The sequence below is a fragment of the Pristiophorus japonicus genome, chromosome 9 (assembly GCF_044704955.1).
Source record: "Pristiophorus japonicus isolate sPriJap1 chromosome 9, sPriJap1.hap1, whole genome shotgun sequence".
Lineage (NCBI taxonomy): Eukaryota > Metazoa > Chordata > Chondrichthyes > Pristiophoridae > Pristiophorus > Pristiophorus japonicus.
This window is the reverse complement of record NC_091985.1, coordinates 67,112,965-67,137,052: the sequence shown is the minus strand read 5'-3', so window position 1 is coordinate 67,137,052 and position 24,088 is coordinate 67,112,965. Positions and strand designations below refer to the sequence as shown.

General features: G+C 42.1%; 1 protein-coding gene across 3 annotated transcripts in view; it reads left to right on the top strand.

Moving 5' to 3' along the window:
- Positions 1–24,088, top strand: part of iars2 (isoleucyl-tRNA synthetase 2, mitochondrial) — a 109,242-nt gene that overhangs the window by 3,304 nt on the left and 81,850 nt on the right. For all 3 annotated transcript variants that reach the window (XM_070889432.1, XM_070889433.1, XM_070889434.1), the window contains exons 2-12: positions 1,696–1,815; positions 3,278–3,437; positions 4,713–4,861; positions 4,943–4,992; positions 5,082–5,191; positions 11,496–11,586; positions 13,554–13,669; positions 14,121–14,290; positions 15,231–15,321; positions 16,775–16,926; positions 22,562–22,722. In XM_070889432.1, the coding sequence (XP_070745533.1) occupies positions 1,696–1,815; positions 3,278–3,437; positions 4,713–4,861; positions 4,943–4,992; positions 5,082–5,191; positions 11,496–11,586; positions 13,554–13,669; positions 14,121–14,290; positions 15,231–15,321; positions 16,775–16,926; positions 22,562–22,722 (1,370 nt within the window). The remainder of the gene's footprint in view (positions 1–1,695; positions 1,816–3,277; positions 3,438–4,712; positions 4,862–4,942; positions 4,993–5,081; positions 5,192–11,495; positions 11,587–13,553; positions 13,670–14,120; positions 14,291–15,230; positions 15,322–16,774; positions 16,927–22,561; positions 22,723–24,088) is intronic.

Genomic DNA, 24,088 nt, shown 5'->3' with positions numbered 1-24,088 from the left:
ATTCTCGAGGTGAGAGTGACTGTCCTTGACATCAAGGCAACATTTGACAGAGTGTGGCATCAAGGAGTTCTAAATTAAAGTCAGTGGGAATGGGGGGAAAACTCTCCACTGGTTGGAGTCATACCTAGCACAAAGGAAGGTGGTTGTGGTTGTTGGAGGCCAATCATCTCACCCCCAGGACATCGCTGAAGGAGTTGCTCAGGGCAGTGTCCTAGGCCCAACCATCTTCAGCTGCTCCATCACTGACCTTCCCTCCATCATAAGGTCAGAAGTGGGGCTGTTTGCTGATGATTGCATAGTGTTCAGTTCCATTCTCGACTCAAGATAATGAAGCAGTCTGTGCCCACATGCAGCAAGACCTGGACAACATTCAGGCTTGGGCTGATATGTGGCGAGTAACATTCGCGCCACACAAGAGCCAGGCTATGACCACCTCCAACAAGAGAGAGTCTAACCACCTCCCCGTGACATTCAATGGCATTACCATCACCGAATCTCCCACCATCAACATCTGGGGTGGGGTCACCATTGACTAGAAACTTAACTGGACCAGCCACATAAATAAGAGCAGGTCAGAGGTTGAGTATTCTGTAGCACCTGATTCCGCAAAGCCTTTCTGCCATCTACAAGGCACAAATCAGGAATGTGATGGAATACTCTCTACTTGCCTGGATGAGTGGAGGCTCCAACAACGAAGCTTGACACCACCCAGAACAATGTAGCCCACTTGACTGGGACCCACTCCACCACCTTAAACATTGACTGCTTCCACCACTGATGCACCATGGCTGCAGTGTGTGCCATCTCCAAGATACTTCTTTGGTAGCACCTCCCAAACGCGTGACCTCGACCACCCACAAGGACAAGGACAGCAGATGCATGGGAACACCACCACCTACGAGTTCCCCTCCCAAGTTACACACCATCCTGACTTGGAAATATATCACCGTTCCTTCATCGTCACTGGGTCAAAATCCTGGAACTCCCCTAACTGCACCCTCCCTAACTGAAGGAGTACCTTCACCACACGGACTGTAGCGGTTCAAGAAGGGCCGTTGGGGATGAGCAAATAAATGCTGGCCTTGCCAGCAATACCTCTATCTCGTGAATGAATACATTTCCCCACCCACCCATCTCTTATCCTGCACTCCCACCTGCCCCCATCTCTTATCCTGCACTCCCACCCGCCCCCATCTCTTATCCTCCACTCCCATCTGACAGCCGCCGAACCCCACCCCCATTCCATGACAGTGAATCAGGCTGAACAACAGACTAAAAGTGGGAGTCGGTAATGGTTAAGACCATAGAGTTGATGTGTAAGCTGACCCCATGCTTGTGAATGCTGTTGTGAAGGGATGGAATGTTGCGAAGGCATGGAATGTCACTCATGAATAAAGGAGGACAAGGATAGATGTGAAGAAACTGGGGAGATGAGTGGTTAACAAAGATTGTGTGTTGGTAATGGCACTGGTGCATTTGACTTTGGAGGGGAAAGGCAGTTTGAGTGCATGATATTTTGAAAACATCGAGGGGAGCTTTTCAAGGAATAGTTGGTGACAGCAGTTTTGAAGATGATGGTGATCATGCCAAAGGATAGAGGAAGGTTGATGGTCACTAAGTCTAGGGCCAAAAGATAAGGGAAAGATAAGATATTGTAAGCTGGTGACACCTTGACATATTTCCTGTTGTTTATAGGAATGTGGTTTTTCAGAGCTATACTCTTGGCAAAGAAACAGGAAAGGAAAGGAGTTTTGTGTTCACGATGGACCACCTTATGCTAATGGTGACCCTCATGTTGGCCATGCCTTAAATAAAGTAAGTTCATATTTTCTTCAATGCACTCTAAATGCATACATTTATTTTGACCGTTATATATACCGTGGTCAGTTTTACAGATTACTTGGATAATGTATTTGCCTAATGGTGTAATTTTTATATATACATATTATGTAAAAATGTCCCCAAAAGTTTGTCAACATCCTTCGCTTGCTTCACGATGACATGCAGGCCGTGATCCTTACCAACGAATCCATTATAGACCCAATCCACGTCTGGACCGGGGTCAAACAGGGCTGCGTTATCGCTCTAACTCTCTTCTCAATCTTACTCGCCGCCATGCTCCACCTCACAATCAACAAGCTCTCCGCTGGAGTGGAACTAAACTACAGAACCAGTGGGAAGCTGTTTCACCTACGCCTCCTCCAGGCCAGATCCAAGATCACCCCAACCTCTGTCATTGAGCTGCAGTATGCGGACAACGCCTGCGTCTGTGCACATTCAGAGGCTGAACTCCAGGATATATTCACTGAGGCATATGAAAGCATGGGCCTTAAGCTTAACATCCGTAAGACAAAGGTCCTCCTCCAGCCTGTCACCGCCGCACAGCACTGCCCTCCAGTCATCAAGATCCACGGCGCGGCCCTAGACAGTGTGAACCGTTTCCCACATCTCGCGAGCCTCTTATCAACAAAGGCAGACATTGATGCAGAGATTCAGCATCGCCTCCAGTGCGCCAGTGCAGCCTTCGGCCATCTGAGGAAAAGAGTGTTTGAAGAACAGGCCCTTAAATCTACCACCAAACTCATGGTCTACAGGGCTGTAGTAATACCCACCCTCCTGTATGGATCTGAGACATGGACGATGTATAGAAGGCACCTCAAGTCGCTGGAGATATATCACCAACGATGCCTCCGCAAGATCCTACAAATCCCCTGGGAGGTTAGTGTCCTCGACCAGGCTAACATCCCCAGTATTGAAGCACTGACCACACTCGATCAGCTTTGCTGGGCAGGCCACATAGTTTGCATGCCAGATACGAGACTCCCTAAGCAAATGCTTTATGCGGAGCTCCTTCATGGTAAACGAGCCAAAGGAGGACAATGGAAACGTTATAAGAACACCCTCAAAGCCTCCCTGGTAAAGAGCGACATCACTGACACCTGGGAAACCCTGGCCATAGACTGCCCGAGGTGGAGAGAGTCCATCCGGGAGGGCGTTGAGCTCTTCGAGTCTCAACGCAAAGAGCATGAAGAGGCCAAGCGCAGGCAGCGGAAGGAGCGCACGGCAAACCAGTCCTACCAACCCCCTCCCCCGACGAATGTCGTCCCACCTGTAATAGGGTCTGTGGCTCTCGTATCGGACTGTTCAGCCATCAAAGAACTCACTTTGAGAGTGGAAGCAAGTCCTCCTCGATTCCGAGGGACTGCCTATAAGTGAAATAAACTTGTCTCATTTTATTTCATGACTTAGTGTTATTTTCTGATTTCCCTAACTGCAGATACTAAAGGATATTACTAATAGATTTCGGATGATGAGAGGTTCCAGAGTTCACTTTGTACCAGGCTGGGATTGTCATGGGTTGCCTATTGAGCTCAGAGCATTGGCAGAATGTGGTGAAGAAGCTAAAAAACTTTCTCCTGTACAGATCAGACAAAAAGGTAATTTTCTTATTAATGCCATCGACACCAGTTAATTCTGTCACTTGAATTTTGTATTGTCTTGTTATTTACCAGTGCTGTAAGCCATTAGAACTGCAACTTTTGAAACAACGTGACTATCCTGTAAAACTAACTTCAACTGTGGTCAGCTTTAGCAGTAGTGTATGTGAATTTTGTCTTAATCACACATACTTTGTTTGGAGGTTTTTCAGAGTATTACTTTGTGCTAAGAATGTTGAATGCATTGACTTTTACTCTGTTGTTGATTCAGGATTTTAGTTATATGCAAAAACCATTGTTCTTTGTTACTTACTCATGGTAGCATGAGATTGAAAGAACTGTTGTGAAGAAGTGCAAAAATTCCAAATCACTGGATAATTTTATTTAATGCCAGTTTTCCTTCTTCTCAAGGCTTGACTCCTTCCTGTGGTCACCCTTTGGTATTTTGCCCATGTGTGAAACTTGCCTGTTGTTGGCTGGCTATTTCATCTGCGGTGGTATCAGATCAATGCTCTCCTCATTGATGTGCATAAATGCATTTCCAGCAGAATTCACTGGATAGTGATCAGAAGCATGAACTCTGCTTTTCATCAGCCCTATGCACAATTGTGACCCCAACCCGCCACCTGAGATTAGTGAATAATCAAGATCAGGGAAGGACCCATTTTGCCGATCTGCATGGCTGAACTATTCACTGCTGATCCATTAGGGCGCACAGAAATGGTTGATCCATGCTACAACATGTATATTGCCAGATGAGTGTTAAGGCAGTACAGGTAATGCAATTGAGAAGTTTCTTTCAGTTCTCAAAACCTACATTATGCCCTCAACTGATATTTGTTCTTGAGAAGGCTGGTTTATTAGTTCTGACAATTTGAATATGACATCAGCTATTATGATGGTGGTGCAGGTAAGAAAAAATGGGGTGGGGGGATTGTTGGATTTGGACCTGCGGTAAATTGAAAGCTAGACTAAATAAAAACTGTTACACTGTAGTCACTCCTGCATTCCATTTTTATTTTTAAGCAACAAACCTCTGACTTGACTTAATTAAATACAAGTGTTAGAAGGGATCTTGGTTGCTACAAAGTGAAAACAGCCCTTGCAACAATGCTAAAATTACTACTTCAGCTTTTCTTGTATAGAGGCACCCCCCCCACCCCCGCTAACCATGGTCATTATTGACATTAGAAATTTGCCATGTGGAGAATTGCAGGAGAGTTAACCTACACACAGTTATATATTACTTTTTTAATACTTTTTTTTGTCTTTCAGCCAGAGAATTTGCAGAAAGAACAATTGAACGGCAGCGAGCAGCGTTCATCCGATGGGGCGTGATGGCAGATTGGGATAACTGTTATTATACTTTTGACAAACAATATGAAGCCAGACAGTTACAAATTTTCCACAAAATGTTTGACAAGGTATTTTACTGTTCTTGCCTATTTCATACATTGTGCAATGCTTGATAAAATTCAAATAACTTTCCTTCTCTTTGCCTTAAGGGTTATATTTATCAAGACTACAAACCTGTATTTTGGTCTCCTTCCACAAGGTTTGTAATTTATTTCATGAGCAGACGTTTTGAATTTTAAGTTATTTTGGACTTGATGAAATGATAACGGTTGTCATTTATCTATGCAGGACAGCCCTGGCTGAAGCTGAGCTTGAGTACAATCAGCAGCATATTAGTCGATCAGTATATGTCAAGTTTCCTCTTGTAAAAAAACCCTCCAAAATGGCTTCAGCAACAGGTACAGTGCCGGTTGTAAATTTATGATTGTTACTGAGTTTAAAGCTTTGATTCAGGTACAGCATCGTGGTGCAGCTTATTGAAGCGCCAGTGTGTTAAGTGAATGGGAAAAAATGTAGGTAGAGGGAGAGTTGTTGTTGGGTAACTTCTTTTCTGACACATTATTGTCTTCTATGCAAAGGAATATTTATTGACATCAAAATGTTGAAATCATTACTAATGTCATGGATGAATAGCCTGACAACACTCAATTGTATAGGCTCTAATTTAAGTTCAATATTAAGAGATCTAAACTACTTGATCTCAGCTTGATAGCTGAAAGTGTGCTGAAATTGTGCTTTGTGTCCATTTGAGTTGGAGGGAAATAGTCAGCTGATCACTCTCCTGATCACTATCTGTTGACCCATGTCTGTTGGATGTGAATGTATGAGGTCAAAATCTAGCTTGGCTGTTATAGAAACATAGAAAATAGGTGCAGGAGCAGGCCATTCGGCCCTTCGAGCCTGCACCATCATTCAATATGATCATGGCTGATCATGCAACTTCAGTACCCCACTCTTGCCTTCTCTCCATACCCCCTGATCCCCTTTAGCCATAAGGGCCACATCTAACTCACTTTTGAATATATCCAATGAGCTGGATTCAACAACTTTCTGTGGTAGTGAATTCCATAGATTCACAATTCTCTGGGTGAAAAAGTTTCTCCTCATCTCGGTCCTATATGGCTTGCTCCTTATCCTTAACTGTGACCCCTGCTTCTGGACTTCCCCAACATCGGGAACATTCTTCCTGCATCTAACCTGTCCAATCCCGTCAGAATTTTATATGCTTCTATGAGATCCCCTCTCATTCTTCTAAATTCCAGTGAATATGAGCCTAGCCGATCCAGTCTTTCTTCATATGTCAGTCCTGCCATCCCGGGAATCAGTCTGGTGAACCTTCGCTGCACTCCCTCAATAGCAAGAATGTCCTTCCTCAGATTAGGAGACCAAAACTGCACACAATACTCAAGGTGTGATCTCACCAAGGCCCTGTGCAACTGCAGCAAGACCTCCCTGCTCCTATACTCACATCCTCTTGCTATGAAGGTCAACATGCCATTTGCTTTCTTAACTGCTTGTTGTACCTGCATGCCTACTTTCAATGACTGATGTACCATGACACTCGGGTTTTGTTGCACCTCCCCTTTTACTAATTTGTCACCATTCAGATAATCTGCCTTCCTGTTTTGCCACCAAAGTGGATAACCTCACACTTGTCCACATTATACTGCATCTGCCATGTATTTTCTCATTCACCTAACCTGTCCCCTGCAGCCTCTTGGCATCCTCCTCACAGGTCACACTGCCACCCAGCTTAGTGTCATCTGCAAACTTGGAGATATTACATTCAATTCCTTCATCTAAATGATTAATATATATTGTAAATAACTGGGGTCCCAGCACTGAACCTTGCGGTACTCCACTAGTCACTGCCTGCCATTCTGAAAAGGACCCGTTTATTCACACTCTTTGCTTCCTGTCTGCCAACCAGTTCTCTATCCACGTCAATACATTAACCCCAATCCCGTGGGCTTTAATTTTGCACACTAATCTCTTGTGTGGGACCTTGTCAAAAGCCTTTTGAAAGTTCAAATACACCACATCCACTGGTTCTCCCTTATCCACTCTACTAGTTACATCCTCAAAAAATTCTAGAAGATATGTCAAGCATGATTTCACTTTCATAAATCCATGCTGACTTGGACCAATCCTGTCACTGCTTTCCAAATGCGCTGCTATTACATCTTTAATTAATTCCAGCATTTTCCCCACTACCGATGTCAGGCTAACTGGCCTATAATTCCGTTTTCTCTCCCTCCTTTTTTAAAAAGTGGGGAGTTATGACTTCCATCGTTGAATAGAATACTGATGCGCCCTGTTTGGGCTCAGACTTGATGAATGTCCAGTTGAGTGAGGCACGTAGTGGCTGTCAGCACTTAAGAAAATATACTTCCTCTCTTCCCTAACAGCACTACTGAGTGTGAGTCATCACTCTGAGTCTAGGAAAAATTGGGAAGGAAAGAAGTATCTTGCGATACTGTGTTTACAAGATGTATTATTTAAATTAATTTTCTTTTAAAAAGTTATTTTTTTAAAGTAAAGCAATGAAAGGAATGGAGTCAGTCATCTATTGGTGTTTTGAGGTTGTCTTTTTTTCCCTGCAAGACAAGAAATTTGCAAAATACCACCCTTGAGTATGTCCTGTCGCACCGGTTTGTTCATAGGTCTGAAGAATAATAGAATGCAAGGAGTATCTGTAATAAGGTGGATGAATTAACTGTGCAAATAGATGTTAACAAATATGATGTGATTGGGAGTACAGAGACATGGCTCCAGGATGATCAGGGCTGGGAACTCAACATCCAGGGGTATTCAACATTCAGGAAGGATAGAATAAAAGGAAAAGGAAGTGGGGTAGCATTGCTGGTTAAGGAGGAGATTAATAGAAACATAGAAAATAGGTGCAGGAGTAGGCCATTCGGCCCTTCGAGCCTGCACCGCCATTCAATGAGTTCATGGCTGAACATGCAACTTCAGTACCCCATTCCTGCTTTCTCGCCATACCCCTTGATCCCCCTAGTAGTAAGGACCTCATCTAACTCCTTTTTGAATATATTTAGTGAATTGGCCTCAACTACTTTCTGTGGTAGAGAATTCCACAGGTTCACCACTCTCTGGGTGAAGAAGTTTCTCCTCATCTCGGTCCTAAATGGCTTACCCCTTATCCTTAGACTGTGACCCCTGGTTCTGGACTTCCCCAACATTGGGAACATTCTTCCTGCATCTAACCTGTCTAAATCCATCAGAATTTTAAACGTTTCTATGAGGTCCCCTCTCATTCTTCTGAACTCCAGTGAATACAAGCCCAGTTGATCCAGTCTTTCTTGATAGGTCAGTCCCGCCATCCCGGGAATCAGTCTGGTGAACCTTCGCTGCACTCCCTCAATAGCAAGAATGTCCTTCCTCAGGTTAGGAGACCAAAACTGTACACAATACTCCAGGTGTGGCCTCACCAAGGCCCTGTACAACTGTAGCAACACCTCTCTGCCCCTGTAGTCAAATCCCCTCGCTATGAAGGCCAACATGCCATTTGCTTTCTTAACCGCCTGCTGTACCTGCATGCCAACCTTCAATGACTGATGTACCATGACACCCAGGTCTCGTTGCACCTCCCCTTTTCCTAATCTGTCACCATTCAGATAATAGTCTGTGTCTCTGTTTTTACCACCAAAGTGGATAACCTCCCATTTATCCACATTATACTTCATCTGCCATGCATTTGCCCACTCACCTAACCTATCCAAGTCGCTCTGCAGCCTCATAGCATCCTCCTCGCAGCTCACACTGCCACCTAACTTAGTGTCATCCGCAAATTTGGAGATACTACATTTAATCCCCTCGTCTAAATCATTAATGTACAGTGTAAACAGCTGGGTCCCCAGCACAGAACCTTGCGGTACCCCACTTGTCACCGCCTGCCATTCCGAAAAGTACCCATTTACTCCTACTCTTTGCTTCCTGTCTGACAACCAGTTCTCAATCCATGTTAGCACACAACCCCCAATCCCATGTGCTTTAACTTTGCACATTAATCTCTTGTGTGGGACCTTGTCGCAAGCCTTATGAAAGTCCAAATATACCACATCAACTGGTTCTCCCTTGTCCACTCTACTGGAAACATCCTCAAAAAATTCCAGAAGATTTGTCAAGCATGATTTCCCTTTCACAAATCCATGCTGACTTGGACCTATCATGTCACCTCTTTCCAAATGCGCTGCTATGACATCCTTAATAATTGATTCCATCATCTTACCCACTGCCGATGTCAGGCTGACCGGTCTATAATTCCCTGTTTTCTCTCTCCTTTTTTAAAAAGTGGGGTTACATTGGCTACCCTCCACTCGATAGGAACTGATCCAGAGTCAATGGAATGTTGGAAAATGACTGTCAATGCATCTGCCATTTCCAAGGCTACCTCCTTAAGTACTCTGGGATGCAGTCCATCAGGCCCTGGGATTTATCGGCCTTCAATCCCATCAATTTCCCCACCACAATTTCCCGACTAATAAGGATTTCCCTCAGTTCCTCCTCCTTACTCTGACCCCTTTTATATCCGGAAGGTTGTTAGTGTCCTCCTTAGTGAATACCGAACCAAAGTACTTGTTCAATTGGTCCGCCATTTCTTTGTTCCCCGTTATGACTTCCCCTGATTCTGACTGCAGGGAACCTACGTTTGTCTTTACTAACCTTTTTCTCTTTACATATCTATAGAAACTTTTGCAATCCGTCTTAATGTTCCCTGCAAGCTTCTTCTCGTACTCCATTTTCCTTGCCCTAATCAAACCCTTTGTCCTCCTCTGCTGAGTTCTAAATTTCTCCCAGTCTCCGGGTTCGCTGCTATTTCTGGCCAATTTGTATGCCACTTCCTTGGCTTTAATACTATCCCTGATTTCCCTTGATAGCCACGGTTGAGCCACCTTCCCTTTTTTATTTTTACGCCAGACAGGAATGTACAATTGTTGTAGTTCATCCATGCGTCTCTAAATGTCTGCCATTGCCCATCCACAGTCAACCCCTTAAGTGTCATTCGCCAATCAATCCTAGCCAATTCACGCCTCATACCTTCAAAGTTACCCTTCTTTAAGTTCTGGACCATGGTCTCTGAATTAACTGTTTCATTCTCCATCCTAATGCAGAATTCCACCATATTATGGTCACTCTTCCCCAAGGGGCCTCGCTCAACGAGATTGCTAATTAATCCTCTCTCATTACACAACACCCAGTCTAAGATGGCCTCCCCCCTAGTTGGTTCCTCGACATATTGGTCGAGAAAACCATCCCTTATGCACTCCAGGAAATCCTCCTCCACCGTATTGCTTCCAGTTTGGTTAGCCCAATCTATGTGCATATTAAAGTCACCCATTATAACTGCTGCACTCTTATTGCATGCACCCCTAATTTCCTGTTTGATGCCCTCCCCAACATCACTACTACTGTTTGGAGGTCTGTACACAACTCCCACTAATGTTTTTTGCCCTTTGGTGTTCTGCAGCTCTACTCATATAGATTCCACATCATCCAAGCTAATGTCCTTCCTAACTATTGCATTGTTGTTGCCTATCGAAGGGTTAAGTCATGGCAGGACAGCTCGGTTACGTGTTATGCTCCTCTTGTACCATGTGGGAACTCAGGGACGACTCCAGTGTCCCTGACGACTACATGTGCGGGAAGTGTATCCGCCTCCAGCTCCTGATGGACCGCGTTGCGGAGTTGGAGCTGAGGGTGGATTCACTCTGGAGCATCCACGATGCTGAGAATGACGTGAGTAGCACGTGCAGCGAGTTGGTCGTACCGCAGGGAAAGGGTCTACAGCCAGATAGGGAATGGAAGACCAGCAGGAAGGTAGTGCAGGGGTCCCCGGTGGTCATCCCCCTGCAAAACAGATACACTGCTTTGAGTACTGTTGAGGGGGATGACTCATCAGGGGAGGGCAGCAGCAGCCAAGTTCATGGCACCGTGGCTGGCTCTGTTGCACAGGAGGGCAGGAAAAAGAGTGGGAGAGCGATAGTGATAGGGGATTCAATTGTAAGGGGAATAGATAGGCGTTTCTGAATTGAGGGAGTGCAGCGAAGGTTCACCTGACTGATTCCCGGGATGGCAGGACTGACATATCAACTGGGCTTGTATTCACTGGAGTTCAGTCGAATGAGAGGGGACCTCATAGAAATGTTAAAAATTCTGATGGGTTTAGACAGGTTAGATGCAGGAAGAATGTTCCCAATGTTGGGGAAGTCCAGAACCAGGGGTCACAGTCTGAGGATAAGGGGTAAGCCATTTAGGACCGAGATGAGGAGAAACTTCTTCACCCAGAGAGTGGTGAACCTGTGGAATTCTCTACCACAGAAAGTTGTTTGAAGCCAATTCACTAAATATATTCAAAAAGGAGTTAGATGAAGTCCTTACTACTAGGGGGATCAAGGGATATGGTGAGAAAGCAGGAATGGGGTACTGAAGTTGCATGTTCAGCCATGAACTCATTGAACGGCGGTGCAGGCTAGAAGGGCCGAATGGCCTACTCCTGCACCTATTTTCTCTGTTTCTATGAATGCATTTGATAATTAAGCAGATATCAGAAAAATACTTGATATTTATCAGTTGGAGAAGTAAAATTTGATCTATGATACATCTGTAATATGGATATCGGGTGGTGAAAAATGTTTCCTTTTTTTGTTTTAGTCTGAAAAGAATTATTTTATCTTGCAGATAATGCATCCTCTGTTCATGCATTGATCTGGACAACCCAGCCATGGACAATTCCAGCAAACCAGGCAGTTTGTTACATGCCAAATGCCCAGTAAGTTCTTATATTATTGATAAATTGGCACATTGAAACAGTGTTGTACCACCTTGAATAGATACAGCTGTATTTTGTGACCGAAGGAAACAGTCAGGGTGTTGCATACTTTTAGCTTCCAGCCTAAAACTGTCCACAATCTAATCAAAGTTTCCTGACCAAACAACAATTAAATTCTGAATGGCCTAAGCTTCTGCATACAGAGCAGCAATTTGACTTTTTAGTCCTCTTTAGTGGAAAAAAATCACTCTGTTACACGGTTTAACACTAAATTACGTAAGAAACTTATTAGAAAGTTAAACCAAGGTGCTAATATGTGCCACAACAAATGGAGCATTTAAATAAAGTGCCATTACAAACCCACAAATGTTTGTCACTTAGTAATTTTAATTAATTTTGTAGGGGGACATCTAAGGCCCTAAAATCTTCCTGACTTTTGTGAAATGAACCTGTTGCTTCAGGTGTATTAAAATCAAAGTCTGTAGGAACATCAATACTGTCTTTAGTTCTGAGGGAGTTTGATTGCTATTTTGAAAAAATAGTTCTTCCTTTCAACTTGAATATTCAAAATTTACCAAAACTTAACATAAGAAATAGGAGCAGGAGTAGGCCATTTGGCACCTTGAGACTGCTCTGCCATTCAATTAGATCATGGCTGATCTGATCTTGGTCTCAACCCCTGCTCCCCAGAATCCTTGACTCCCTTATCATTCAAAAATCTTGTCTATCTCCACCTTAAATATTTTCAATGGCCCAGCCTCCACAGCTCTCTGGGTAGAAAATTCCAAAGATTCATGACTCTCTGAGAGAAGAAATTCCTCCTCATCTCCGTTTTAAATGGGCGACCCCTTATTTTGAAACTATGCCTCCTAGTTCTAGATTCCCCCTATGAGGGGGAATATCCTCTCTGCATCTATCCTGTCAAGATCCCTCATAATCTTGTACGTTTCAATAAGATCACCTCTCATTCTTCTAAACTCCAATAAGTATGGCTCCACCTTTCTTCATAAGACAACCCCTTCATCTCAGGAATCAACCGAGTGAACTTTCTCTGAACTGCCTCCAATGCAAATATATCCCTTCTTAAATAAGGAGACAAAGCTATATGCAGTACTCCAAGTGTGGTCTCACCAACACCCTATACAGTTGTAGTAAGACTCTCCTACTTTTATACTCCATCCCCCTTGCAAAAAAGGCCAATACTCGATTTGCCTTCTGAATTACTTGCTGTACTTGCATGCTAACTTTTTGTGTTTCATGTACAAGAACCCCCAGATCCCTCTGTACTGCAGCTTTTTGTAATCTCTCTCCATTTAAATAATTAGCTTTTTTATTTTTCCTTCCAAAGTGGATAACCTCACATTTTCAACATTATACTCCGTCTGCAAAATTTTTGCCCACTCACTTAGCCTATCTCTATCACTTTCCAGATTATTTGTGTCTTCTTCACAACTTCTTTCCCACCTATCTTTGTATCATCAGCAAATTTGGCTACATTACACTCAGTCCCTTCATCCAAATCATTAATATAGATTGTAAATAGTTGAGGCCCCAGCACTAATCCATGTGGCACTGCACTAGTTACAGTTTGCCAACCTGAAAAAGACCCATTTATCCCGACTCTGTATTCTGTTAGTTAGCCAATCCTCTATCCATGCTAATATATTAACCCCAACTCTGTAAGCTCTTATCTTGTACAGTAACCTTTTATGTGGCACCTTATCGAATGCCTTCTGGAAATCCAAATGCACTACATCTACTGGTTCTCCTTTATCCACCCTGCTCGTTACATCCTCAAAGAACTCTTAACAAATTTGTCAAACATGATTTCCCTTTCACAAAACCATGATGACTCTGCTTGATTGAATTATGATAGTTTGGATTATGTTTTGCTGTTTTCTTCTGAAAAGCTGAGTAAATCCCTAATACTTGAAATCAGAACATTGCTGTGTTATATCTGACTGCAGGTATTCTCTAGTGAAGTGCTTAAACACAGAGGAGCTCTACCTTCTAGGTACAGAATGTGTAGATTCTACTGCAGCTATCCTGGGCGCACAGTTTGAAATCCTTCAGACAGTCACAGGTAAAAGGATTTAAAGTAGATTTATTCTGAGTTTCTCTTTTTTCACTGAAGTTTATATCCATTTATAATGCTGTATTGTAAAAATTAGTCCACCATTTTTTTTATCTCTGTCCTGAAAGTTGAAACTATTATGGGGTTTTGGTTCTAAATGCAACAGCATCCTTCTAAGACTTGTGAGCCTTGACAGTGATTGTGTTAGTTTGTTTGAGAAGTGTTCTAGTCAAACCCGGAATTCTGCATAAGACCTCTTTCAGCAGAGCTTGTTGTATAACAATCAAATATAGCTAATTTTTTTCCCCCTTCCTTATCCCTGGGATACTGAGGCTAATTGTAGTGGTCATACTGTCATGCTAGCTGATACTGAGTAACTTAGCAAAATGACTTTCGTTTTGGGGATATTTTTAATATTTTTATAACCCTCAGTGTACTTACACTATTACTTCTAACATAGGTTCAGATTTGGAAGGTGGAGTTTGTAGCCATCCCACAATTCCTGGAAGAGAATCCCAGCTTTTGCCTGCCAACCATGTGACAATGGTTAAAGGGACAGGATTGGTCCATACAGCCCCAGCTCATGGAATGGAAGATTATGGTGTTGCTTCGCAACACAACCTCTCTGTTGTAAGTTACAGTTCTAATATATACATACAATTAAAATAACTAATAATGCCAGCAGGCACGATGGGCCAAATGGCCTCCTTCTGTGCTCTATGATTCTAATAGCAGTGCATTTACTGAAGGCAGCATTGGGAGAAAATGTGATTCTGCTGCAACTTGGGAGTGAATATCGAGAGGCTGGATGACAGAAGACTGTGGGACCTTCACTGAAAAAAGCTGTGTGCTACAAAATGAGCTCTTTACAATACTGATCTGTTTCTTTTGTTGGTTCGGTTGAGTCAGAGCCATGGTGGCTGGAGTGCAGGACGTGAGAAATGTATGCAGAATAACTTCATGTAGCACCGAGTTATTTCTGACTGGGATCTATCAGAAATTGTGATATTCTTCTGGTTACTACTGTTCCATAAACCAGAATCACACTATACGACAACAACTTCCATTTTATATAGAGCCAAGGTAGGTCAGCGACTACAGTGGTGATGGGTGAATGGGACTCTCTGAGTTAGCAGTGTTTTTGATGAGCTTAAGCTTATGGAGGATGGAAGATGGGAGGCTGGCCAGGAGAGCATTGGAAAAGTCAAGTCTGGAGGTAATGAAAGCACGGATGAGGGTTTCAGCAGCAGATGGGCTGAGGCAGGGGCGGAGACGGATGATTTTATGGATGTGAGATTAGGTGGTCTTTGTGATGGAAAAGATATGGGGTCAGAAGCTCTGCTTGGGTTCAGATAGGACATAGGTTTTGAACAATCTGGTTCAGCCTCAGGCAATGGCCAGGGAGGGGGATGGAGTCAGTGACTAGGGAATGGAATTTGTGGCAGGTACTGAAGACACTGGCTCTGATCTTCTCAATGTTTAATTGGAGGAAATTTCATTTCATCTCCACCACGGGATGACGTACAGTACTCGCAGCTTTTAGTTTTAATTAATATATTCACTATTTTAGGACTGTTTAGTGGATGAAGATGGCCTTTTTACTGAAGCAGCTGGATCAGAGCTTCAAAACAAGTATGTCCTTAATGAAGGAAATGAAACAGGTTGGTATTACCTTTGTGCTACAATGAATGTTTAGGAAATTTTGTTGTCTCAATTCTCTCAATGGCTTATTGGGTTTAGGGATGAGTAACTGAGCTATACAGGCAAGGAAGGTTCCAGGTTTGATCCTTGCTTTGTGCTGGGCTGGCTGATCTCGGCTAGAGTGGTGGACGAGGTGCTAATGTGGTCTTGGTACCCCTTGTTTAGGTAGGGGAAAATCAGCTCAGGTTCCTGCTTCTGATGGCTATGCAGGGGAGTTCTGCTAAGAAAGAACTTTCATTTATATAGAGCCTTTCACAACCTCAGGACATCCAAATGTGCTTGCTGTCAATGAAGTACTTTTGACGTGTAGTCACATGGATATTGGGTGAGGACAGTGCAGTATAATTCAACCCTCCCTCCCCCTCCTCTGTAATCCAACAGTCATCAAATAGCTTGCTGGCACTGATATCAAGGATTACATATGATTAATAGCCAGGTGGATGAGGTACTGGAGGACACCTAGCAACCGTGAAACTATAACCCAGGAAGGAATCAACTCCTTCAGGAGAAGAAGGGAAAATTGGTGAAGAAAACTAAAAAGAAAAACACTCAATTATGTTAATTATATTGTGCTCTCAAAAAATGTTTCTCTATTAAAAACATTTTTCTTTAATTTTCTCTCATTGCTTTGTCTTCGGCCATCCACTGTTTCCAGCATGAGAAAGCTGTTCGCCCACAGGCCTCTGCCAATTAAATTTGTCCAGGATGATTGCTTTCTATTATGTTCTTTTTCTTCCTCTCCCTGTAAGGAGATACCCAGCCTGTGCTTGGTTCTTCCTTCGATGGCATGACGGAAATTGCAAATTGCCATGTAAGGAATTATACATGTGTACCTTAATACTGTAAAGCACATTGGAACGTAACTGGTATACATTAAATAATTCAGAGATTGATAATTTAATTGTGAAATCTTGCTCATTATAAAATAAGTTTCGGAGCCAGCCATTCTTTTACTGACTCCTAGATGCAATAACAAAAACAGCGCCCAGATGTTATAAACAATTCAGTTCTTGAAAACAGTTGAAAGCCTGTAATAAAAAGAATATGCTTGGTTTCAAACAACTAATTGTATACTGTGATCTGAGCTTGATTTAAGTCGCTGAGCTGGAATGTACAATTTTAAAATGCAACTGAAAATTAGTGCACAGTTGATCCTTAGCTATATAATTGCAGATGCTGGTTTTCATTGAAACATACTACTGTCTTTTATGGGCTAAACAGCAGAAAATGAGTGCTCTATGTTGCGTTGAACTAGTAGTATTTTCACATCAAGAAGAATATCATTGCAGTCATTATTTACATGATAATAGTTCCCAACTTTAAACTTTGTAAACGGAATGCCACTCTTTGTAAATGGGTCTGAATGTGTATACATTTTTGGGGGATTCTAATAACTTCAGAATTTTATTACAGTCATCCAAATGTTGCACGAGTCAAACATGTTATTAAAAGAGGAGGAAGTAAGACACAGTTACCCATACGACTGGAGGACAAAGAAGCCAGTAATTATACGATCCAGCAAACAGTGGTTCATAGATACTGCACGTATCAAGGATAGAGCTCAGGTAAAATCTTTATTTTGGGATTAAATTACTGAAAAAAAAAACTTAAATGGTCAATATTTGTAATTTGGTAGCTTGACACTATGTATTAATGTATAATAACGTCCCATTTGCAGCACAGAAGAAGGCCATTCAGCCCGTCGAGCCCGTACCGGCTCTTAGTTCATCCCATTCCCCACCCTTTCCCCGTAGCTCTGCAAATGTTTTTCCTTCAGATACTTATCCAACTCCCTTTTGGAAAGTTAAAATTGAGTCTGCCTCTTCCACCTTTTCAGGCAGTGCATTCCAGATCCCAATCACTCGCTGCGTAAACGTTTTTTCTTGCATCGCCTTTGGTTCTTTTGCCAATCACCTTAAATCTGTGTCCTCTGGTTCTCGACCCTTCTGCCAATGGGAACAGTTTCCCTCTATCTACTCTGTCCAGACCACTCATGATTTTGAACACCTCTATCAAATCTCCTCTCAATCTTCTGCTCCAAGGAGAACAACCCCAGCTTCTCCAATTTATCAACATAACTGAAGTTCCTCATTTCTGGAATCATTCTCATAAATCTCTTTTGCACTGTCTCTGAGGCCTTCACATCCTTCCTAAAGTATGTTGGCCAGAATTGGACACAGTACTCCAGTTGGGGCCGAACCAGTGTTTCATACAGGTTCATCATCATTTCCACACTTTTGTACTCTATACCTCTATTTGTGAAGCAAGCTTCCCGTAAGCCTTTTTAACTGCTTTCTCAACCTACCCTGTCACCTTCAACGATTTGTGCACACTTACCTCTAGGTCTCTCTGTTCATGCACCCCCTTCAGGATTGTACCATTTAGATTATATTTCCTCTCCTCATTCTTTCCACCAAAATGCATCACTTAACACTTTTCTGCGTTAAACTTCATCTGCCATGTGTCTGCCCATTTCACCAGCCTGTCTGTCTTCCTGAAACCTTATCACTTTCCTCCTCACTGTTCACTATATTTCCAAATTTTGAAATTGTGACCTGTACACCCACGTCCAAGTCATTAATATAGATCAAGAAAAGCAGTGGTCCGAGAACCGACCCCTGGGGAAGACCACTGTATACCTGCCTCCAATCCAAAAAACAACCGTGCACCAAACATTCTCTGCATCTTAGTAGATATGTACTTTTATGCATCATCGGCAATTGTCACTTTTTATGTTAGAAGTTTTCACAATCTTCCTTTCTTTCAGTATAGTTCATAAATTACTGACACTGCAATTGGACTTTTTCCTTCCACATTTTCCCCTTCTCGCTTGAAGGCAAAGACCGAAGTAATACATTGGCAAAAAAGCTGATTTTAAGGGGATGAGAATGGAACTAGGGAAAATAAACTGGAAAGTCTACTGACAAATAAAGAAATAGAACATTTAAAATAGAGTCCTGGGGAAATGTATCCCACTAAATTGAAAGAACAAACGAGCCAGTAATGATGCACCATCGATGAATAAAGAAGTCAGGACAAAACTGGAATTAAAGAAAAAGGCATACATTAAGCACATCGGCACAAAAGAGAGGATGACAAAAGGAATACGAAAAGGTTAGCAAAGAAGTCAGAAAAACAATTGGGAAGGCAAAGAGAAACCGAAATTAAATTATCAAAGAGTCTAAAAAGAAATAATAAAGTATTCTATGGACACACAAATAACACAAGAAATCAGTATAGCGATAGGGCCTCTAAGAGATGCACAGGATAAACTCGCAGGTAATGGTATTTACCAGGGAGGTGGACATGGTGGACATGACATTAGAAGAAGAAATCAAAAAGGATATGAAGACATTTAAGATAGAAAGGGGTAAGATAATTGAAACTTAGAGGATAAATCCCCTGGATTGCATTTACACATACTAAAAGAAGTTAGGGAAGAAATAGCAGAGGCACTGTTTTTATTCGTTCATGGGATATGGGCGTCGCCGGCAAGGCATCCATCCCTAATTGCCCTTGAGAAGGTGTTGGTGAGCTGCCATTTCAGAGGGCAGTTAAGAGTCCACCATATTGCTGTGGGTCTGGAGTCACATATAGGCCAGATCAGGTAAGGATGGCAGACTATTGAACCAGATGGATTTTTACGACAATCCGAAAGTTTCATAGTCACCATTACTTATACTAGCTTTCTATTCCAGATTTTTTATTTAATTAATTTAATTTAAATTCCCCAGTTGCTGTGGTGGGAATTGAACTCGTGTCTCCGGATCATTAGTCCAGGCCTCTTGATTACCCATACATATATTAAAAAAAAATGAGAAAAGGGAATAGTGTCAGAGGGCAGCTGACAACTAATAGCATAGATGCATTTAAGGGGAAGCTAGATAAGCACATGAGGGAGAATGGAATAGAAGGATATATTGATTGGGAGGAGGCTCATGTGGGGCACACACATTAGCATGGGCCTGTTTCTGTGCTGTAAATACTTTATAATACTTTGAAGATGGTGATTTTTGGTGTTGGTTAATGGTTCCACAGGCATCATTAGCTCATCGGAGTGCCTGATCTCCAGCTTTAATACTAAATAGTGAGATGGGCCGAATGGCCGCCTTCTGAGCTGTCTGATTCTATGATCTATCAGGCAGCCTTTAAACATATATCCTATGTATGTCTAAAACTTGTCAGAGATTTGCATTTTATGAGATTTGTCATAAATCTAACTCAAGGTATAATATCAGTAGATAGTGTGTGGATCTACCCTGACATAGAGCATATGTGATTGCATAGCTCAGGCGTTGGTTTATCTTGATCTGTGGGTGGTTTCCAGAAAATGATGAATTTTTGTCAAATTTGAAATGTGCATTTTTTAGTTCAAAGAAGCAAAATATATTGTGCAGCTCTGGGTAAACAAATAGCTGGCTGAAAAATTGGACCATTGCAGAAGCCCCATTGTGCCACAGGAGAGTGCTATTGTCTACATTGACTATGTTCTATTAAAACCTTATTTTAAAGTCTAATGTATGGCACACCAAATGTGTTTTTTTTCTGTCAAGCCTGTCTATTTGCACACATTTCTTCTGTTAAATGTTTTAAAATATGAAGAGGAGAAAGATGATTTGCAATCTACAGAGCAATAGAAGATACCACATTGATACAAGAGTCAGAGTCTAACTCCTCTGATTGATCTTAGCAATTGCACTTAACGAAAACAAGTCGCGTAGTGCCAGGTACATCTGGCCGACAACAGTATTTTACATTCTGTGAAATTCCTTCACCAAACAACAATCAAACAAAGCTCAATACACAGTTGTGGAGAGAACACAACAGTTGATATTTGAGATTTGTTTTAAAGAAGGGCTTGAGTCCATAATGCTGATTGTTTGTTCTCACCACAGAAATTGATGACGCTGTATATTTCCAGCCTTTTGCTTTTGGTTCATCAGTCAAATTCTTGTTATCGTGAGGTTAAGTCTGCTTAACAATTAGACTTCATAGCTTTAAAGCAGGGATGGGCAATTATTTGGGCTGGAGGGCTGCCTAACATAGTTTTGATGAACTGTTGAGGGCAGCCCACCAATGTTTCCCCTAAGGCGCGTGGCTGCATGGTCGCACAACAATCATGTGGTCCTGCGCAGGCCGCTCCCCAGCTTCTGCAAGAGATGCTGCGCATGTGCAGCTGCGCAGCAAATTTAAAGGGACCACTTGCGAAAAAAATTAAAAGGGAACATTGCATAAACTTAAACTTTGCATAAACATAAATTCAGATAGTAGTCAGATACTATCTTATATACACAACATGTATTGGATACTGCTTAGAAATGAATCAAAGATAAAAGTTGAAAATGTGGTGGTATCTTCTGGTCTCCAGATCAGTGCTGTGTCAGTATCAATTTCCCACCTCAGTCCTCCTTATGTCCCTCTGCAAATTGCTAATGCTGTCCCAATTGGTGCCAGATGAAAACTCACCTGCTGTCATATTCTGGATACGGGTAGAGGAAAGATACAGCACTAGTCACTTTCTTTGGTAAAAAGGTTGTGGAGATGAGCAGCCATGACTCCACTCTAAAATGGATAGGGCATATTCGAGTACACAGTGCTTTCTGGGTACAGACGTCCGCCATTGCGGCCAAGAATCACTGAACGGATCCTTTTAAGATCGGGCCAGGGAGAATCGCTTCTGCAAATTATTAATTTGAATGAAGTATTACTACGGTTATTCCTTGGCAGCAGTCCGGGTCTGTCTCTGAGCCATGAGAAGTGAAAGTAGATAGACGAATGTGCAGCTCGAGCTCTGGCTCACGTTCTATTTCTGTCCCATCCAGAGGGCCTGATAGAATGCCCAACATTGCCTTAAAGGGACAGTGCTCCCTTGGGTTTTGATATAATGTTGCTGTCCTTATAAAACAGCAAATCATCCTGTTAGCCTTGAGCATCTCCATGGGAGGTTTACTTGTTTTGTTTTAAAACACAGTAAATGCAGTAGCTTTTCTAAATTTTTTGAACTTGTGTAGGAAAAGCATTTGTGTGAATGAAAAAAACATAATGTTGAAAGGCAAATTTGGACAGATAATTGTCTGAATGTCTTCTAATTTGTAAAGGAGCCAAGCAATGCCTTTTTGACATGTAGAAGCAATTAAGGTGAAACTTGCCTCAACAGATGGGAACGGATTTTCTATTTCAGGGGGAAATGATTCTGCAACATATTGGTCCGAATTTGCGGTTGTAATGATGGCGAAACTGCCAGTGCTTGCCGTCATTACTGTGTAAAACTGATAGCTACTTCTGGCATCTGCTCACGGGCAGTTAAATGTGGAAATTGGGAAGTTGCTGTCAGTGATAGTCTGCTCCTCCACAGGGTGCACACGATACAATCAACACGGAATCAGTGATTTGATGTGAACTTCAACTTTTTACTGGGGGAATGATCAGCCATGATCTTATTGAATGGCGGTGCAGGCTCGAAGGGCCGAATGGCCAACTCCTGCACCTATTTTTTATATTTCTATGTTATGTGCTATTCTTGCTGTAAAAAAACAATGAAAATGTAGAGCCTTGTTTGATCAGGAGTAGTTGAGCAAACTAAGTCATAATTACTACTGAACAACCCCTCTGGGCCTACAATTTTTTTTTACGTGTGGACTTTCATTCCTTCAGAATAAAATTTAAAAATTGCATGATTTTTAAAATCAAAATTTTAATTTTATTTGAAAGTTTCTAAATTTCATGTGTATGTCCCAATCTTTATTTTGCTTTCTGTACAATTATTAGAATGTGAGTTATAATCCCTGCTTTATACTTTGCTGTCTGAGAATTCTTCAATCTGATTGGCTGATCAGTCTGTTTGCAGGCTGCACTGTTGCTGGATTCACAGATGGCGCCAAATTCAAAGTCACGTTGGAATAGAGGAAATCCACGCTTTAGAGCCCGCTTTTTTCAAAATCAGCGGCAAGTGTCGTCCTTTAACTGCTGACCGCAAGATCCGGAGGCCAGTGTTGAAGCAAATTGAGAATTCTTGGTGGCTGGAGTCTGTTTGTAAACAGAAAGGGTATTGTTTGAACTGAAGATAGTGCCCAACAGTTACATGGCAATTGCAGTATTTAAAACTCTGCTTCATTTGCTTTTTTTCTGTTATTTGAGCCATGAGTGTTTTTTTCAATTGTGTTTGGTACTAAAATAACACATTTTGTACTTTTGTCTTAGGAGATGCTGAAGAAGGTGGAAATTATTCCACGATCAGCAATAAACAGTATGCTTGCGATGTTGGACAGACGGACATACTGGTGCATTTCAAGGCAGAGATGTTGGGGGGTACCCATTCCAGTTTTCTACCACAAAGAAACTGCAGAACCACTTATTAACAAGTAAGATGCTTTCAAAATAATTGGATGTATTCTATACTTGTCTGAAGTGACTGACCAAAATAAGATGACAAACTTTTTTGTTTGCTTGGCTTGCCAATTAGAATTTCACTGCAGTCTTGCTATAGTGCTCCCTCCTGTTGTTTCTAATTATTCCATGGACATAACCAGCAGCAGTTTTGTAAGCAATGATATTATAGTTGTGAGAGCAGCATGCATGTAAAGAATATGACGTGCATGTTTTTGTAGGTTTTTTTTGTGGTTTCCTAACACTCAAAGATCCCTCTTCTGATGTTTCCACTTGATTCAAATCTGCTTCTTGGTCCTGCTGTTTCTTGTCCTTAAAATACCTATGAGTCTACAGATTTCTTCAGGCCTCTGGGGTAGCTTCCTGTCACTGATGATTCCAGAACAATTGAGCAGCAACTGAGATACAAATTGGGGGATTTCTGCGAATGTATAGAACAAAAACTTGCCTAAACTTTCCTTTTTCAATTCAATTCAAAGTTTTTGGTTATTAAATCTAGTTATGAAGTGATAGCAGAAGTGCTTTTAATTAATGTCTCCTCTTTTTGAGGTTGTATAAAGTTGCAGCTTGCCAAAGGTATAACGGATTTAATAAGTGGTTGATGAATTCAGCCTACTGCTGTGCATATCCGTGCGGTGCCTATGTGTTTTGTGATGTTAACACTTTAAAAGTACTTAATTGGCTGTGAAGTGCTTTGGGATCTCCTGAAATTGTGAAAGGCACGATATAAATGTAATTTCTTCTGCATTTGATTACATTGTTTGAGTTGGGAAGACTCATGATTATATACTATTTTCAGCTTCCAATCTATTTTGCACTTTTTGGGGTCTATTCGACTTAGACAATTTCCATCTCCATCATTGTTCTTTCTCCCCACTCCTCTGTTTCTCTCTGCCCCTCATGCACTGTCTACTACATTTTTCTCTCTTCCCCATGTCCTTGGTGCTTTATTTTTGTTGCTTACTCATAAACTCCATTCCCTAGCTGTTGACTCCTTCCCTCTCCCTGGCAACTGTCTGAGGCTGAACCAGACAGTTTGCAACCTTGGTATCATATTTAACCCAGAAATGAGCTTCCGTCCACATATCCATACCATCACTAAGACTGCCTACTTCCACCTCCATAACATCGCCTGACTCCACCCCTAGATCAGCTCATCTGCTGCTGAAACCCTTATCCATGCCGTTGTTGCCTCTAGATTTTACCATTCCAACGCACTCCTGGCCTCCCACATTCTACCCGACGTAAATTAGAAGTGATCCAAAACTCGGCTCCCCGTGTTCTAACTCGCACTAAGTCCCATTCATCCATCACCCCGGTGCTTGCTGACCGACATTGGCT